This window comes from Callithrix jacchus, chromosome 2, assembly GCF_049354715.1.
Source record: "Callithrix jacchus isolate 240 chromosome 2, calJac240_pri, whole genome shotgun sequence".
In the NCBI taxonomy this organism is placed as follows: domain Eukaryota; kingdom Metazoa; phylum Chordata; class Mammalia; order Primates; family Cebidae; genus Callithrix; species Callithrix jacchus.
Window position 1 is genome coordinate 93,796,035 of NC_133503.1, and position 12,859 is coordinate 93,808,893.

Genomic DNA, 12,859 nt, shown 5'->3' on the forward strand with positions numbered 1-12,859 from the left:
AAGACACAACCCATGACCTAAGGCAGTTCTATAACAAGGCAAAGTTGTTTTCCTATGGAACTGCCATTCACCTATGGCCTCCCAGTCTTGTCCTGTATCATACAAACCAACTCAGCAAGAACATGTCAGAAAGTAGGACAATCACCATTTGAAAATGCCTCCATAGATCATCTTGCTCAGCATTTGAGTAGGAAAATGTGTTCAAATATGACTGGAAAAATAGAAGAGTTAAGGTTAGAATAAATAACATGCCAACGCAGTTTATGTTTACTGCCATCCAGGCAACAATTATTTTGCAAACTCACCTTGAGTGCACTGACAAATAAATGCTTATTCAAGAAACTGGAAAGCATCCGGGCCATAGACGCTCCCTAGGACAAAAGAAGTTGTCCATTATTTGAACAAAATTCAATATCCGTATACTGACATATTCCATATTTATAAGCAATATTCTGAGCTGTGCTCCTGACTGCATTTTGCATTTTAGTTGAATGTTTGAATTATTTCAAAATGTGCTAATAAAATAGTAGGCTGTCACTAATTGAGAGGTAAAAGGTAAGCAGATGTCCCACATGTAAAGAGTACACAAAATTTTTAAAAATTGAGATCTTTACATGGCAAGATTAAATTTCCACCAAGCAGAAGGGTTCACCTTGAAAGTAACAAGTTGTGAAAGTCTATGGTTAATGGTACTAAGCATTAATATGGACTTGATTGATATTTGCAAGGTGAGAATTAATTTAATCATGTTTTCTTAAACCCATGAATTGAATTAAAATAAGGTTATTTTCATAAAAAGTTTTAACTTGCATATTGATATAGGACCCTTAGAATCCATTTTATGCAACTTTCTACAAGAGTACAGAACCAAAGGAAATTTCTAGCTGCTTTTACCTTGCTGTAAGTAAACATGTCAAAGAGTTCCACTATTTCACTTGTTTTGAAATTTTCCATCTTCATGGCCACAGCTCTAGTCACCAGGGTGTGATCTTCTCTGAGGACATGACGTAAAATGTTAGAAAAGAAGACCTCATTCTATAAAGGAAAAGATTGAGCCACATTAACTCCTGAGGTGTCACAGAAAAACAAACTTCAATGGTCCTAAAATACTTTCAAAAACTGATATTGAAGAGAGGAAAAAATTCGGTAACTGAGAAGTTGAAATATGCCAAATAAGTCAGGATTCCTTGAATAACAAAACTGTAGGATACCTTCCCTCTTATTTGTATCCTTTTTCATTTCAATTTTTAAAAAGTCAATTACAAAAGTTAATGTGGTTCCCAAAAGCCACTGCATTTCCCATAGGGAGGTCCATGGCCCTCCTAACAGGGCCTTCCTTAAGGTGGTTTTAATTCTCTAAAATTTCATTGGTGATTTTATCAGTAACTCCTTAAAATTAATCAGTTTCTCTTTCATGAATATTTACAAACTAAAAGCATGCCAGATCTACAAATTCACAAAGATGCTGATGTAATAATTGAAAAGTGAAAACAAATCCATAAACTGGATACGACAGTTTATGGCTCATGCATTAAGAGAAGCCAATTTATTATATTTTAATGAGAACCATAGGACTCTTCAAAAGACCAGCTCTCTCTCTCAGACAGATAAGAGCAATTTCTTCCTGAAGTAACGCCAGAAGAAGAATCTAATATTTCTAATAAACTACCCCATGATGCTGATGTTGCTAGTTTAAGAATCACACTGAGTGGCAAGGATTTGGAGGAGTCATCTGCATAGGTTTGATCCTATCAGTAAGCATGGATTTTATTAGTTTAACACTCAAGGCTTCTTTAGAGTGTCTTACTGGTGACCTATAAGCACAATGTGGAAAATAGAGAAAATAAAAAAACATTCGTAATATCACACCCTAAGATCACCACCATTAAAATGTTAGTGTAGTTCTTTTCCATCTTTTTTTCTATGCACTATTTATTCCCATAGTTGTAAAAACCTGTTATCTTGCTCATATACTTATAGCATTTTAAAATTTTGCTACTTCATCTTTATAATTATCCCTTATAATGGCTGCTGCATTATAAGGAAAATAGAAACATAAATCGAAAGGAAATAAACCAAAATTTAACAGTGATTATCACAGGGTGATCAAATCACAGATAATTTTTTTCTTTTCAAAGTACAGCAGATGAAATTTTGCAAAAGAAAAACCTTAAAATACTAAATACACAGCTGTATAATAACCCATTGGGTCAATGGACCATAGTCGATTTAATAACTTCCCTTTTATTAGCTAGACATTTAAGTTGCTTTCAGCTTTTTACTATTTTGACCAGTTTTAATGAACATTTTTGTTCATACAGCTTCTCCATATTTTGTGGGTCTTCCTAACCCCATGGATTGTCTTTCCTTATGCTGCCTGCCTGTTATAAGGTTTTATGTAACCTTCTTGATATCACTATAACCATACATGGTAACTGATGAATGAGGCAACACCTCTTCCTCAACATCCTAGAGTTCTTCTACTCTAGGCCTCCCATAAAGTGATGCTGTCCATAGCCTGTTTTGGTTCTGTTGGAGGGAAACACTATATAAAACATGATGTCAGCTTTAAAAAACACACAACACAGAAAACAAAAAACTAGATACTGCATATAGTGATTAGATATGAATCCATATATTCACCATTACTTTATCACACAAGCTGCGATATGCCAGAGAAGACCTATTAAAATTTCTTCCTTTTTTTTTTTTTTTTTTTGGAGACAGAGTCTCACTTTGTTGCTCAGGCTGGAGTGCACTGCAGCTTCCATTTCCTAGGCTCAAGTGATCCTCTCACCTCAGCCTCGTGAGTAGCTGGGACTACAAGGGTGCATCACCATGTCCAGCTAATTTTAAAAATTTTTAGTAGAGATGAGATTTCACTATGTTGCCCAGGCTGGTCTTAAACTCCTGAGCTTAAGAGATTCTCCCACGTTGGCCTCCCAAAGTGTTGGGATTACAGGTGTGAGCCACCAAACACAGCATAAAATCTGCTCTTATCCTTAGAAATATAACACTATTTATTGTAATAAATTTGTAGAGAATATTATGGTGGTTAAAAACACAGGATTTGGAGTTAAGTTGCGCCTGTGTATGAATTCTTCCTCAGCCCTTTAGGAGTTATGTGACTCATCAAAGACCACCAATTTTATCTCTCTGAAACTCAGTTGCCAACTGAAAATGGGTAAAACAACAGTCTGCAATGGGTTATTATGAGAACTAAATTAATTTACATAATGTTTTGAGCACAATGGGTAGCAAATATGACATGCTCAATAAGGATTAACCACTGCTGTGTTTACTTATCATTATTTTTATTATGATGCTTCAGAATTATCTGAGGATTGAATGAGATAATATAAATAATTCTATACAAGTACGTAAAACTAGTGTTTAGTTTATGGTAGTTGTCTCAACAGTACCTAGCAGATGCCATTGTCATCTGTGGAATGATTGCTAGAAACTCATTTTAAGAGTGAGGAACTAAAGCTCAGAGGTGTTCATCTGCTTGCCTCAGCTTATGATCACAGTAAAGGCATAGCAATATCTGATGGCTACAGTGCCCATATGTACCTTTTCCCTTCACCAAGTCTGCTGCTTTCTTAGATCAGGCAGCAGAAAGATGGAGGAAAGTCATTAAGTGGCAATGTAAGGGCTAGAGCTTCAGAATTCCAGAAAGTCTTCCTTCTTAATGTTCTGACCCCTTGGCCATGAGCCATTCATATCATGCTTTGGTGACTTTGATTTTCAGCTGAAATTAGACTTTGAAATAGAAAAAATTGAAAATCTGTTTCTGCATAAGGGTCTATGATTCTGCTATTCAATTTCAATCATATTACTAGATTAAAAAGAGGTTAAAGTTCTTGATCTCTAAAAATCATTGAAAGGAGAGCTTAAGCTTTTTAAAAACAAAGATCGTGGCAATGTCCTCAATCGCCAGGATCTGATGCTTTCACTCAGATCTAAGAGATGTAGAAAACATGGATAAGAAACTAATGATAAAAAGAAATAATTAAAAGGCACAAAAAGAGACTAATGTAAATCTTAGCTTCAAAAATACCAGAAATATGTTTTGGGGAAGTTTTGCTAGATACTGATAATACTTAAACCATTTTAGTTGTAATAAGAGGTAACTGAAATTGATGTTCATGATGGATTCTATCTACTTAAGAAAATACGGTAAATTTCATTGTCTTATGGAAATTAAACTTCTTCCCTTATTTATTCTATCCACAGAGTTAATTTAGGATCTAATCAACTGCTTTTAAAAGCACTTATACCCCGTCTCTACTAAAAATACAAAAAAAAAAAAATTAGCTGGGCACAGTGGCGCATGCCTGTAATCCCAGCTACACAGGAGGCTGAGGCAGGAGAATTGCCTGAACCCAGGAGGCGGAGGTTGCAGTGAGCCGAGATCCCGCCATTGCACTCCAGCCTGGGTAACAAGAGCAAAACTCCATCTCAAAAAAAAAAAAGCACTTATAGATGGCACTAACCATGAGTGAATAAAAGCTATGAAAGAGAGATACAAACAATTTTGTAGGCATAAAGTGGAAAGGACTGTTCAAAACAGCTAAGACAATAAAGACATACTATATGTAGATAAAGTGTGTGTATATATATACATATATATATACAATCATATATTGAAGACACAAACACACCCTCGCCCCGCCCCTCCCCCCCAACCACCAATTAGCTTCTTGAGGATAAGAACTCTCCATTGTGTTTTTGCTATAGAGCACAGTGATTAAAAGCATGGGCTTCACTGTCAGCATGACCTGGAATTGAATCACAGCTCTGACATTTAATAACTATGAGACCTTGAGCAACTAACTTAATGCTTCTATACCTCAGTTTCCTCACCCATAAAACAGAAATGACAACAGTATTCATATGGTTGGTTTGAGGTCTGAGTAAGATGATATATATGTAGAGTTCACACTGCCTGGCACTTAAGTTCTAAGTACTCATTGAATGGTAAATACAGTATTATTGCTGTTACCATCATTATCCTTGTCATCAGACTAGATCCAGACAACTGGAAATAATCTCAGTCCTGTCCCAATTGGGCAAATTACCTTGGGCCAGTCATTTAGAGTCATTTAACCTTTCAGTACTTCAGTCTATATAATGATGTCCAAACTTTCTATATAATGATGATCTATATAATGATGTCCAAACTTTCCTCCAGGACAAGCAGGGCCTGTGCACAGTCCAGGGGGGAGGAAGAGAGAGGCACTGCAGAGTGACTGGGCTGGGGGCATCTTATAGGATGTCTGTAAAGGGTTGGGAGGTGGCATGGAATTCGGGTGTTAAAAGGCTGCACTACATCAGTGCTTCCCAGATGCTGTGATTTCACAAATAGATGAAAAGAAGTTTAAAAAAAGGTTTCTGTGGCACCAACATAGGCTTGTCAACTTTTTTTCCTGCCAAACTATCAACCAAAACAAGTACCATCTACCTCCACCCATTATCAAGTTCCATAAAAGAAGGAAAGCTTACTTCCAAAATAATAGAAAGAACATCATCTAAGAATCTCCTTCAGAATGAATAGATTTAGTCTGTAAAGAAGATCCAAGAAGCGGAGATAGTATTTCAATATTAATAAACCTTTGAATGAGTGAATGTGAAGAGAAAAGAGGTGAATAATCTAGTCTTGGAACAACTGGGAGCTGAGATGAGATGGAGACCAGCAAAGAAAGGCAGGAAGGAGCAATCCTGAGGACCAGAGAGGTTACAGGAGACAGAAGAGAGGAGGAGAAGATGCAAAGCAAGAAAGGACCTCTGGTTTATAAAAGAAGTGAGGTTTACATCAAAAGATAACATGGGCCGGGCATGATGGCTCACTCCTGTAAACCCAGCACTTTTGGAGGCCAAGGCAGGCAGATCATGAGGTCAAGAGACCATCTTGGTCAGCATGGTGAAACCCCATCTCTACTAAAAATACAAAAATTAGCTGAGCATGGTGGCACGTGCCTGTAGTCCTAGCTACTTGGGAGGCTGAGGCAGGAGAATAGCTTGGACCCAGGAGATGGAGGTTGCAGTGAGATGAGATTACACCACAGCACTTCAGTTTGGGCAACAGAGCAAGATCTTGTCTCAAAAAAAAAAAAAAGATAACATGAAGTCTAAACATTTAAATATCCAAATTAAATCAATTTGGCTTTATCATGGCATTCTAGAGGTCTAGCTAATTACTCTACATAAATTAAATATCAGAAGGGAAACCTACAGTTGAAAAAATTAGATTTGCATATGCATGTATTCATTTTTCAATATTACTATTTACTCCAATTAGCAAAACAATATCAGCAATAATATTAAATATGAAGTAGCATATTACTTATCATAAAAGTCATACTCTACTGCACTACTTTAAAATTCAGTCTAGGATGGGCGTGGTGGCTCATGCCTGTAATCCCAGCACTTTGGGAGGCCAAGGCTGGTGGATCCCTTGAGTCCAGGAGTTTCAGACCAGTCTGGGCAACATGGAGAAACCCAAACTCCCAAACTCTACAAAAAATACAAAAATTATTTGAGCATGGTGTCATGCGCCTGTAGTCTCAGCTACTCAGAAGGCTGAGGTGGGAGGATTTCTTGAGACCAGGAGGTTGAGATTGCAGTGCGTCAAGATCACACCATTGCATTCTAGCTTGGGTGACAGAGCGAGACCCTGTCTCTAGCCTGGGTGACAGAGCAAGACCTACACTATATATGTAGTAGGAATAAGGAATATGTATAGTAGGAATAAGTGAAAATAATATTCGGCAGTCATTTAAAATCTTCTCTTTAAAAAAGATCTAATGATAGATTGGTAGAAATGCTCATGATTATGAAATAGAAATATGAAGTCGAATACAAAGTGAAAAAAGCAATACAAATTTTTATATAATTCCCTCTTTCAAAAACTTCTACAATAGATTAAAAGCCTGGAATAAGAAAAATCAAAAAGATATCACAAATAATTTCTGATATTACAGGTGATTTAGCATTTCTTGTATTTTTCTGTATTTTATACATTTTTAAGAATCAATATGCCTTACTTTTATAATTAGGAGAAAAATGTTAAATAAATTTGATAAACATACTTACTCTTGGGAATTTAGGATTAAAGTAGTTAATTACTTCATACTCAAAATAAGATGCAAAACCCTCCTTGAGCCAGACATTGTTCCACCAATTCATGGTAACCAAGTTTCCAAACCACTTTTGGATGAGAAAAAAAAAAGAGCTTTCTTAAATTTAATTTTTAGGTTACATTCATTGTAATTGCATGTTAAATAAATGTAAGGTTAAAAGACATAATTAAAATTTATTTGCCATCAATAACAAAACTTGAAGACAAGACACTAGAAAACAAGGAGATATTAGTCATGTATTTCTCAGAAATATTCCATGTCCAATGACTGAAAGCAATTTTTGTTTTAAAACTGCAATGTTTAAACATAAGGTCAGTTATAATAGCATTTCTTATGTCTACTTGGCCCAAAAGTTGTTTTTAGTTCCATAAAACAGAAGCCCTGAATGCTGATTTCCTATCGACTAATTCTAGCTCCTTATACTCTAAATAGGCTGCAACTGGATTTTACTTTAAGCAGTTGTTTATGTTTTAAGAACATAATTCGATCTGTGCCGTGTACAAATCACTCAAGTAATCATATGTTTTGCAATATAGCTCAGCTGTAATTATTTTCTGTTTGAGCTAAACAGAAAAAAAAAAATCAGTGTCAAATGGATGATGAACAGGATTAGGAAAGAAAAACAATGATTTCCAAACTAACAAACCCAAGCCCTAGTATTTAACTAAATTCTTATAACAGCTATAATTACTCATAGCCTGTATTCCAAAACAATGTGTCACTTAGACTATACTAAAAAATAACACTTTGGGTGACTGTGTGTTTTACTGTGAACCAGGGTTGTTATTCAATCCTAGTAAATTGCTCTTTTCCAAACTTCTAAAGGAGCCACATTACTAAGATAACACAGTTGAGATTATTTCTTTCTTAACAAACTGGTATGAATGGAGCAGACACTGAAATGCAGACATGAAAATCTTCATCAAATTAAACAGCTAAACTGCTAAAATCCCAATGCAAAAGCAAATAGATCTGACGAAATGAATTGTCATTTATGCCACCACTGGGAATGTAGCCCAAAGGCTAGTTATTTCCACCTTGGTAATGTGTTACCTGCATCCATTTAACCTCTCTCCAACAACTACAAGTAGAAATTTATAACAATCTGCTGATGAAATGAGGGTATATTTCAGTGATCCTTTTGAATATCCCGCATTTTAGGTGAAATGAAAAAAAAATACTCCTGTGTCTACATGGGTTACTTTCCTGAAGAGGACTTTGTGGAGGAAAGTTAATTGTTGGATATAGATACCCAACCCTCCAGTGAACTGTAAGTTCTCCTCACTAGGATCTGCCATCAATAGCTCAAATCCACCCAGAATCTGAGTCTTCCCTGTTTGTACTCACTGCCATACTTTGGGGTGTTTTTCTTTTTAAAATGTGGTATATGGCAGGGTCTTATTAAGGTTTTTATGCTATTTTGGTAGAGCACCTGAAGAATAACTTCACGTGAAATAAAAAGAACATTTTACCACATGCCTGGTGTGCAATCTCGTGGGAAACAATGTTGGCGATCAGAGTCTTTTTTCCTGTCAGAAGATCTTTTGGTTCCAGCAACAATACTGATTCATCAAATACCATTAGTCCCCAGTTTTCCATTGCATGGTTGTCAAAACTAGGCAAGGCAATTATATCTAAGTGGATTTAAATGGAGGAAAAAATAAAATAATCTCTTCCCCAAAATGGAATTTCTAAATATATCTCTCAAAATGAAATCATAAAATTATCATAAAATACAAGACAATATTTATAACCTGAAGGCAAGAAAGCTTTTTAAAGATTAATAACAAAGACAAAAGCCAGCAAATAAATTATTTTGACTATATTGAAATGAAATACTCTTGATAAAGGACTGTATTCAACTATACAAAGAATGCTTAAAACTCAGCAGTAAGTAAACAAAAAACCCAACTACAAAATGGGCAAAAGATATGAACATATACCTCACTAAAGAAGATAAATAAATGGCAAATACACATATAAAAAGATGCTCAACATCAATTGTCATTAGAGAATTGTAAATTAAAACAATGAGACACTACCACATACCTACTAGAATGGCTAAAATGCAAAACACTGGCAACACCAAATGCCGATGAGGATGTGGACCAACAGGAACTCTCATTCACTGCTCATGGGAATGCAAAGTGGTACAGTCACTATAGGTTGACCATAAGATCTGACAATTACATTCCTTGGAATTAACCCAAATGACCTGAAATCTTATGCCCACCCAAAACCCTGCACACAAATGTTTACAGAAGCTTTATTCATAATCGCTAAAAGATGGAAGGAAACAAGATGCCCTGAAATAGGATAATGGATACTGCAGTACACCAAGACAATTGAGTGTTATTCAGTGGTGAGAAGTGATCTATCATGCTAGGAAAAGATATGGAAAACTTTAAATGCATGTTGCTAAGTAAAAGAAGCTGGTCTGGAAAAGCTACATACTATGTGATTACAACTATATGACATTCTGGAATAGGCAAAACTATAAAGATAATAAAAAGATTGGTGGTTGTCAGGGATTTGGGGGAAGATAAATAGATGGAACAGAGGGGATTTTTATGGCAGTGAAACTATTCTGTATGATACTGTAATGGTGGATACTTGTCATTTTACACTTGCCAAAACCCATAGAGCTGTACAATGCAAAAACTGAACCCTAAGATAAACTGGGGAGGTTAGTTAATAATAATGTTTCAATACTGTAACAAGTGTAGCACACTGATGCAAGATATTGGCAACAGGAGAAAGGGGGGAGAAGGAAGGAAAGAAAGAATATATGGAAACTCTCTGTACTTTTTGCACGATCTTCCTGTAACCTAAAACTGCTTTTTAAAAATAGTCTATTTCAATTAAATAATTTAGCCAGGCATGGTGGCTTCTATGCATAATCTTGGCACTTTGAGAGGCCTAGGTGGGTGAATCACTTGAGGTCAGGAGTTCAAGACCAGCTTAGCCAACTAGCCTGGCCAATACGGTGAAACCCTGTCTCTACTAAAAATAGAAAAATTAGCTGGGCATGGTGGTGAACACCTGTAATTCTGGCTACTCAGGAGGCTGAGGCAGGAGAATCACTTGAACCTGGGAGGCGGAAGTGGCAGTGAGGGGAGATCGCACCACTGCACTCCAGCCTGGGTGACAGGGTGAGATGCCATCTCAAAAATGCATAAATAAAAATAAACAAATACTTTAGTTCACCAAAATATACCATAAACTAATTTGAAAGGCAAACAATAATCTAGCAGAAAATATTTAAGGCATATACCACAAGCAATTAGACAACTTTTTAATACTTAAAGAACTCAGAGGAAAAAAATGAAAGGTGAACAATGCAGCAAAGAAATACTGCAAATAGCTAAAAATCTTACTGAAAATGTTCAATTATCAAAAATTAAAAATTACAATGATAAACTTAATATTTAAAATACATAGGAGACTGATAATTAGTCTTGGTATAGGTATAGAAAATCTGGCACATAGCCTACAGGTAAAGGTGTCAACTGGCACAATAATAACCCAAACACCAACTCTACCAGTCACTATAATATTTTGATGTTCAATCTAACTTTTAACTTGAGAGTGAATTAAAATGATAGAAACATGAGTGAAAAATACTGTTCTATTTAAGGGATACATGAACACAGCTCATATAATCTTAGATTCTAGAGTAAAAATTCATTGAGCAAGCTACAAGAAAATCAGCTAAAAGAACAACACAGGAGAAATAAACCAAATAATTTTTCACCAAACTCTCTGAGGGTAGGAGTATGGCAGATGTGGGAAATACTGCTAGGGGAGGCATTTGCTTTGTTTTGTTTGTGATTCAACAAAGAATTTAAGCAATATGCAACAATCCTGCATGATTTGCACATGTACTCCAGAACCTAAAGAAAAAAAAAATCCCCAAATATCTAAAAATCAAAACAATTGAACTCATGGAGATAAGGAGCAGCAGGATGGTGACCAGAGACTGGAAAAGCAGTGGGGGGCTTGGGAGAACTGGGGATGGTTAATGGGTCCAAAAAAATTAGAAAGAATGAATAAGATCTAGTATTTGATAGCTCAACAGGTGACTACAGTTGATAGTAATTTAACTGTACATTTGAAAACAACTAAGAGAGTATAACTGGATTGCTTATAATGCAAAGGATAAATACTTGAGAGAATGGATACCCCATTTTCCAGATTGCGATTATTATACATTGCATGTGTCCCATAACTTTATATACCTATTATGTACCCACAAGAATTAAAAATTAAAACATTTTTAAATCCCCAAAATAAAAAAAGAAATATTAGTTGTCTTTCTCCTAAAAATCCAGTAATAGAGGAATTCCTTATTTTAATCACCTATCAACAAAAATGAAGTTTTGATTGAGCACCTTCTATGGGTGCTCATAGGGTAGCACCAGTTGAGATGCTATGAAGTTTATAAAGAAAGTATCAAATGTATCCCTGATGTCCAGGAGTTAATAATCTGGTCAGAATTTAAGTGGAATTACTGAACTAATCACATATATTTATTTCCTCCATCACCCCCAAAAGTTTACTGTTGACTACCTGACTGCCATAGGTTCTAGTGGCAGAAAGAAAAAAACCATTCAGATCCTAACTCCAAGTTCTAATGAGGAAGACAATTAAAATACAATTGATCAAGAGTTCAGATGGAGAAATATGCAGGGTGCTGTGGAAGTTGCAGAAGAGAAGTCAGGGAAAGCTTCCTGGATGAGGGGGCATTGAGTTGAGAAATAGAATTGAATTAATCAGTGGATAGAAGACATTTCAGGATGTGCAAACTGCATGTGTAAGAGCCTGGAGGAGACAAGAGGAAGGTGAACCCATAGGAGAGGGCAGTGCTAAAGCAACCTCAGGAACAGCCCAAAGCCCTGAGAGGTTGGTAAGAGATGCACCATTATAAAGACACTGCGAGCTGACTTTGGATTCAACCCTCAGAGCAATGGGAGGTCACACAGAGTTTTTAAAGAGAATAGTAACATAATCAGATTCGCTCTGGAAAGATCCTTCTGGTTTCATATGAAGGATGGCTTGGAGGGGGCAGGAGGGAATGTGGAGAAGCTATAAGAGGACAGCTGTGGTGGACATGATGATGAAAATTAGGGAGAACTGGGGGACAGGAAGAAGTAAGTGGGTGGATGAATGTAGGGGATGATAAGGTGATTAATTAGATTGATGGTGTGCTTTGAGGGAACAGTGTATCAAGGATGACTCTGCACTTCTCATCTAAATAAATAACAAATAGAACTTTTCTTGCCAAGATAAGGGACATCTTGGGAGCCTCCAGCCCCAGAAATGCCAGGAGCTTGATCTCCATGCCTGAGCTCCTACCGCCTCCAACTCCCTAAATGATAGGTGTCACCTCCGGTATTTCTGAATGGGCCAAGGCTGGTTTTGGTCCCTTCGTTTCCCATTCCTCGTTAGCCAGAATGCTTGAGCTGCAGAGGCCCTGGTTTCCTGGGGTTCAGGAGGTTCAACCTCCCAAATATTTACTTCCCACCTTCTTCCACTATCTGCCAGTACAGACAGAGCATACTTTTTCAAAGTCTCCAACTCACATGTCAGAGGAATAAAACATATTTACAAGATACTTTCAAGTTAGAGAGAAAAAACATTGAACAACTTTCTGAGCTGAGTGGCTCATGAAATTTTAAGGACATACCACATAGATCTATGACAGGTTAAATATTTAC

General features: G+C 36.4%; 1 protein-coding gene across 2 annotated transcripts in view; it reads right to left on the minus strand.

Annotated features, from left to right (window-relative positions):
- Positions 1 to 12,859, minus strand: part of LVRN (laeverin) — a 67,966-nt gene that overhangs the window by 26,304 nt on the left and 28,803 nt on the right. For both annotated transcript variants that reach the window (XR_013532132.1, XM_008991654.5), the window contains exons 5-9: positions 8,622 to 8,776; positions 7,096 to 7,209; positions 895 to 1,035; positions 306 to 371; positions 146 to 211 (exon numbers count right to left, since the gene is read on the minus strand). Coding sequence is in view for 1 of the 2 variants with exons in the window: in XM_008991654.5 (XP_008989902.1) it covers positions 146 to 211; positions 306 to 371; positions 895 to 1,035; positions 7,096 to 7,209; positions 8,622 to 8,776 (542 nt within the window). In the remaining variant the exon portion in view is untranslated. The remainder of the gene's footprint in view (positions 1 to 145; positions 212 to 305; positions 372 to 894; positions 1,036 to 7,095; positions 7,210 to 8,621; positions 8,777 to 12,859) is intronic.